This window comes from Dipodomys merriami, unplaced genomic scaffold (genome assembly GCF_024711535.1).
Source record: "Dipodomys merriami isolate MVZ:Mamm:240054 unplaced genomic scaffold, mDipMer1.0.p SCAF_134, whole genome shotgun sequence".
In the NCBI taxonomy this organism is placed as follows: domain Eukaryota; kingdom Metazoa; phylum Chordata; class Mammalia; order Rodentia; family Heteromyidae; genus Dipodomys; species Dipodomys merriami.
The window spans coordinates 1,859,332-1,865,563 of record NW_027202649.1 but is presented as its reverse complement, the minus strand read 5'-3'; the positions used below and the strand labels follow the sequence as shown (position 1 = coordinate 1,865,563).

General features: G+C 49.0%; 1 protein-coding gene across 1 annotated transcript; it reads left to right on the top strand.

The window, feature by feature from the left end:
* Positions 1–334: 334 nt before the first annotated feature.
* On the top strand, positions 335–5,920 carry LOC138825077 (peroxisomal coenzyme A diphosphatase NUDT7-like). Its single transcript, XM_070019452.1, has 4 exons — positions 335–441; positions 3,100–3,253; positions 4,196–4,354; positions 5,298–5,920. The coding sequence occupies exons 1-4, from the start codon at positions 407–409 to the stop codon at positions 5,658–5,660; spliced, it is 711 nt and encodes a 236-aa protein (XP_069875553.1). The 5' UTR covers positions 335–406; the 3' UTR covers positions 5,661–5,920.
* Positions 5,921–6,232: the final 312 nt, after the last annotated feature.

The window sequence follows — 6,232 nt, the reverse complement described above, 5'->3', positions numbered from 1 at the left end:
TCAGAGCTCATCTTCCTGAGTAGTTAGGATTCCAGGCGTGACCCACCAGCGCCTGGCTTAGAGAAAATTTGCTATTTCCGATTTTAATCCTTCCTCGTATGTCTCCTAACTGGGAGGAAACCAAGGGAGCTGGGCAGACATTGTCTGCTGGAGAGACTGCCAACCTGCCTCCAGGCCCCGCCCCCAGCTCCACCCGCAGGCCACGCCCCTGGGCCGCCCGAGCCACGCCCCCAACCCAGAACCGGGCCGAAGTCTAGCCCCGCCCAGCAAGTCACCACCCTAAGCCCCGCCCCGGCCCCGCCCCGGCCCCGCCCCCGGCCCGCCCAGGACCAGGGCCGCTCTGCGCCTGCCCACACGAGTCTCCCTCCCCCGCAGTCTCCCGCTGGAAACAAACGTCCTGCGGCCCATGGCGCGACCTTGTCCACTTCGGGAGCCGGTCAGGTAAAGCCTTCCCGGCCTGGACGCCAGCTCGGCCGCCGTGGCAGCGGGGCCGCCCTGGCCCGGCAGCTGGAACCGAGCTTGCGGCCTGGGCCGCGGGCGGAGGCCCCGGAACTGGGCCCCGGGTGCGCCCGGGGAGCGCCGGCCGCCGCCAGCGCGGTTCCTGCCCCGGTGACCCACAGTGGATCGCTGATCCTCTGAGGACCGGGTCTCTTGAGGACAGGGCAGTGGATCTCCGGTTCACTGGAGGACAGGACAGCCAGGATCCAGCCCCCAGGGCTGCTGCTGCTTCCACCTGACCACCAGTCACCTCTGAACCTGGACTAGGCGGGGCCTGTTCCCGCCTACCCGGCTGAGAACTGAGGGCAAAAGGCTTGGGAAGAGTGTGGGGCCAGCCCTGCCCAGAACTCGTGTGTTGATTGTCCCAACAGGGGACAGGACCACTTTTATTGCAGACTTCTAGGGTTGCTGGTCTCTCTGACCAGTGCTTGGGGCCCTTCTGAAACGTCCTTAGGAGCCGGGTGGCTACTGGCTCCCGCCTGTAATCCTAGCTACTTCAGGAGTCTGAGATCTGAGGTTGGAGGTTCAAAGTCAGCTCCCGCAGAAAAAGCCCATGAGATTATCTCCAGGTAATCAGAAAAAGGGAAGGGAAGAATGTGAGACTCCAAGTTCAAGCCCCGATTTTGAAATCCACGGTTGTTACTCATCCACATTTAGGAAATGCCCAGCTACATGGAAAGACTAATAACAGTAAACATGCAGAAACAACCACTGCTCTAACCAGGGGGACACTTTGGTGGCAGTGGGGACCACTCCCTCATGAGCAGTAGCTGTGTGCCAGCAAGTCAGTGTGTGAACCAGTCTCTTCATAGGGACCTTCAAACATGAGACTCAAGTAGGCCTTTGCCACACAGTGTGTATGTGTGTGTGTGTGTGTGTCTGTGACTGTGTCTGTGTCTGTTTCTTCCAGCAGTCCTTGGCTTGTGGCAGCATCCTTATAATTGCCACCTCTATACTCACGGGCCTTCTTCCCTATGGGCAACTCTGTGCCCTCTCATTATCAGAGGATGGCTGTCATTGGCTTGGGGGCTCACCCTAAATCTAAAAGATCCCAGACCCTTAGTATTTCTACAGATTTTTTTTTTTAATTTCTGAGGTTCTAAGTGAACCTGAACACCAGAACGCTCTCCAGCCCACGGCATAAACAAACAACCACACATGCCCATTAAAGAGATTAGTGAGAGGAGCACAATTTGTGGTTATAAATCCAGATAGTGGATGTATTCAGAAATTGTTATTAAGCGAGTGAGTGAATAAGGGGGGGGAATAGATGATAGATTAAATAGGCATATAAATGGTTGCCATCTGGGTGGGCTCAGCCATCTGCCATAAAGTACCTGGGTTGTGACTGGAGCCTGGAAATCACAGTAAGAACACATAGAGGTTGAGACCTTTATTATGTGAGAAGTGGAAAAAGAAGGCTCAGGTGATGGTGGTCACCAGACCTGTCTTGCCTGCATTGAACTATGGATTTCAACATTCAAATATTGCATGTTGAAATATATATTGTATCATACTTTTCCCCTTGTTTTTTTTCAGTACGTGGGGGTGAAACCAGGCTCACGCTGACTAGGCAAGTGCTCTACCATTTGAGCCACACCCTTTGGTACTTTGGCTTTTAGTGTATTTTTCAGATAGGATCTCCCAGCTTTTGCCAAGTCCTACTTAGGACTGTGATCTTCCTACCTCTGCCTCCTGGGTAGCTGAGATTATAGGGATGGTCTACCATGCTGGACCTAGTTTTAAATAAATGTGGGTTTCAAGGTAACTCATGTACTAAACTATGTACTTAGTCATTCTTTTGTTGTTGTTGTCTTTCCTCAGTCTTGCCAACCACCACATCATTTAAGTGTTGTGACTTCTGGTGCATTATGAGAAAACACATTGTCACTCAGAAATGGTGACTGACTCAGTACATGTGAAACTCGAACACAGGCAGGACCATAACCCTGGTTACGAGAATGCCTTCTCTGTTTCCATTTCATGTTAGTTTTGTATTTTTTTTACTACTTTTTATTAGCATGCATTAGTACCAGGGGAGGTTCAGTGGGGCACTTCTATACATGCATATATGATGCATCCTTCCCAACTTACATACCTGCTGCTCTTCCTCCCTCCTCTCTTTTCTGAAATAGTATCAACAGCTTTTATTTCAACAGCTGTATTTGCAAATCAGCTACATAGGCCATATTCGTCCTCATTCACCATGTGCTGCTGGTATTCACATATCCTCTTATTTTGTTGGTCAAGGGGCTTGATCTCAGGGCCCGCACGCTGGCCTTGAGCTCTTTTGCTCAAGGCTAGCACTCTGCCATTTTGAGCCACAGTACTACTTCCGGTTTTCAGGTGGTTCATTGGAGATCAGAGTCTCATGGACTTTCCTGCCCTGGCCGGCTTTGAACCTCCATCTTCAGATCTCAGCCTCCTGAATAGCTAGGATCACAGGCGTGAAGGGCATGTGCTTGCCTGAATGCTTTTATTTACTTATTTTTTTTACTGTATGTTAATTTTATGAGTGAGGCAGATTCACTCTGTTATTTAAGACATGCATATATGGAGTTTTAATGAGGGTAACCCTCCCTATTTCTATTTTTACTTTAGCAAAAATGTGGTCGATGATGCCAGAGCCCGTTTGAGAAAACTTGATGTGGGGACCGAATATTCTCACTTCGCAGCTCTCAAATACTCGGTCCTTTTACCGCTGTTGGTTAAGGATGGGAAACTCCATTTACTCTTCACCCTCCGCTCAGAAAAGGTAGGTGGCAAAGCGGCTCTAGCTATAGTACCCCAATGTTTAACAGCAACAAAACCCACAAAATGCTTTTGTGCATATATTTTGCATATATTTTTAAGCCACAATTACCAAATGGACTTTCAGATTCATGACATTGGAAGGTACAGGAGGTCTTGATTGACAAGGCTCTCCTCCTCCCCTGAGGGGTTTTGAAAAGAAAAATAAGAAATCTAACTTATAAGTAAGTTACAATGCTTCCAAAGCACAATTTCCTCACCTTAGTGCTTAACCAAATGATATGAGCATTTGCAGCTGGACAACTCATGGTTTTTTGTTTTTGCTTGGGTGGGGGGGGAGTTCATGGAGAGGGCAGTCCTGGGGCTTGAACTCAGGGCCTAGATGCTGTCCCTGAGCGTTTTCTTGCTCTAGGCTAGTGCTCTCCCGATTGAGCCACAGCTCCACTTTCAGTTTTCTTGGTGCTTAATTGGAGATCAGATTCTCCTGGACTCCCTTGCCTGGGCTGACTTCAAACTGCAATCCTCAGATCTCAGCCTCCTGAGTAGCTGGGGTTACAAGTATATGCCACTGGCTCCTGGCATGATTCTTGTTTTGTCAGGTACTGGAGCTTGAACTTGGGGCCTATGTTTGCTCAGTTTGCTTGCCTACCTGTTGTTTCTGCCACTCAAGCCTCATCTCCAAACCTGATTTCACTGGTTGTTTTGAAAATAGAATGTTCTGCTCAGGCTGGCTTATCAGCCTTTAGGCCTCAGCCTTCTGAGTAGCTAAGATTATAGGTGTGCATGAGCCCCCAGTGCCTCAGTCAGCGGTTACCTTTTCAGAGGGATTGAGGAAGAACTTTTTTGTCTTACTTGGATTCAGGCCTCTGGCCCCTAACAGAGCAAGTACTAATTGAGTCACCAAACAGTTTGCAGAATTAGAATCCGTTCTTTCCCCCATACTCAGCTAAGCAGATCACCTGGAGAAGTCTGCTTTCCTGGCGGAAAGAGGGAGCCTACGGACACAGACGACACGGCCACTGCCCTCCGGGAGGCCCAGGAGGAGGTGGGACTGCGTCCTCAGCAGGTGGAGGTCGCCTGCCGCCTGGCACCCTACATGCTTGACGTAAGGATCTTTCTAGACTCTGCCTTGCTCCCCATGGACCTGCAGTGTTCACGTTTGCCCAGACAGATCCTAAAGGCCAGGGGCTCCCGTGTGTGCAACTGGGCATCCTGTGGGCTAGCCTCTCTCTCCCCGTCCAAAAGACCCGTTGAACTGCATCAGTGGTTTGCAAACTGGGTGCCGTGGAACCCCACCTGGGCTTTTGGAATTATTTTGCTCATGTTTGATTCATCTTTCCTTTTCTCCAGTATGCATTCTTTTTTTTTTTTTGGGGGGGGGGTCCGGTCGTGGGGCCTGAACTCTGGGCCTGGGCACTGTCCCTTAGCTCTTCAGCTCAAGGCTAGCGCTCTACCACTTGAACCACAGCACCACTTCCAGCTTTTTTCTTTTTGGTTATGTGGTGCTGAGGAATCGAACCCAGGGCCTCAGGCATGCAAGGCAAGCACTCTACCACTGAGCCACCTTCCCAGCCCCATACATTCATTTTTGAGACTCTACTCAATGAACAATATCCCCTTAAGAGAAACTAGTGTAGTATGACCTTTGTTTGCATGAAGGTCATTTGCCCTCACTTTGAGCAGTGTCTTGGATTTCGAGGAAAGCTTGGTAAAAGTGGTCACTTTCTGTTCTTTTCTTTTCGGTGCCAGTCCTGGGGCTTAAAAGGTCTGGGCACTGTCCCTGAGATTTTTCTCCTCCAAGTTGGTGTTCTGCCACTTGAGCCACAGTGCCTCTTCCAGTTTTCTGGTGGCTAATTGGAGATAAAGAGTCTCACAGACATTCCTGCCCGGGCTGGGTTTGAACCTCAATCCTCAGATCTCAGTCTCCTGAGTAGCTAGGATGATAGATGTGAGCCACTGGCACCTGGCTTGATAGCCAGCTTTTAATGTTTGAAAGGATACCACTGAACTTGTTACTTTGTGGCCTGATTTTTATTTTTTGCCTCTAGAAAGATACATTGATAACCCCAGTGGTGGGTTTTATAGACCACAGCTTCCAGGCCCAGCCCAACCCCGATGAAGTCAAGGATGTGTTCTTCGTGCCTCTGGATTACTTCCTCCACCCACACGTTCACAGCCACCATCACATCACACAACCCGATGACCAGTTTATCGCCCATTGCTTTGAGTATACAAACCCTGAAAATGGTCTCCAGTATAAAATCAGAGGCATAACTGCAAAAATGGCCGTGCTGGTGGCCTTAATCATTTTGGAAGAAACACCTTCCTTTGAGACTGAATTCAATCTCAGTGATCTCATTTCATCTTATAAAAAGTTCTTTCTTCGGAAACATGTGACAAACAAGTTATGATTTGTGAGACCACAACCCACGAATGGCCCAAGCGTTCTCGGTGTGAATCTCTGCACAGAACAGCAGCTAGGCTGGTATCCCTGAAATCCAATGGACTGATTGCCCTTCCTGCGCCACGCAGCTCAAGCCTGCCTGCTTTCCAGGGTGAATGACATTAGAGCATTGTGTAATTTCATCCACAATCTGTGGTACTTTTCCTACACATTTAAGGAAGAATATCTGGCGCATAATACGCAGTTAATAAATATTTCTTGAGTTTATGACCATGTGGCATTTATTCTAACTGTATTTATTTATTTATTTATATTTGTTGGTGGTACTGGGGTTTGAACTTGAGGCACTACCCAAGCCACAACTCCAGCCCTGTTTGCTTTGGTTATTGTTGAGCTGGGGTGTAAGGTTCTCGAGTTGACTGTGATCTCCTGTTCACTCTTCCCACATAGCTGGGATGACAGGTATATTTCTTTTCTTTTCTTTTCTTTCTTTCTTTGTTTTTCAGGGAAGGGACAGTCAGCGTGGGGCTAGAACTCAGGGCTTGGACTCTGTTCCTGAGCTCTTTTGCTCAAGGCTGA

What these genes read in the sequence shown, in the direction of transcription:
- LOC138825077 (XM_070019452.1), top strand. Translation starts at nt 407, where the DNA reads ATGGCGCGACCTTGTCCACTTCGGGAGCCGGTCAG. An exon ending in TCACCCTCCGCTCAGAAAAG is followed by an intron (nt 3,254 to 4,195) that starts GTAGGTGGCAAA and finishes CCCCATACTCAG; the next exon opens with CTAAGCAGATCACCTGGAGA. An exon ending in TGGCACCCTACATGCTTGAC is followed by an intron (nt 4,355 to 5,297) that starts GTAAGGATCTTT and finishes TTTTGCCTCTAG; the next exon opens with AAAGATACATTGATAACCCC.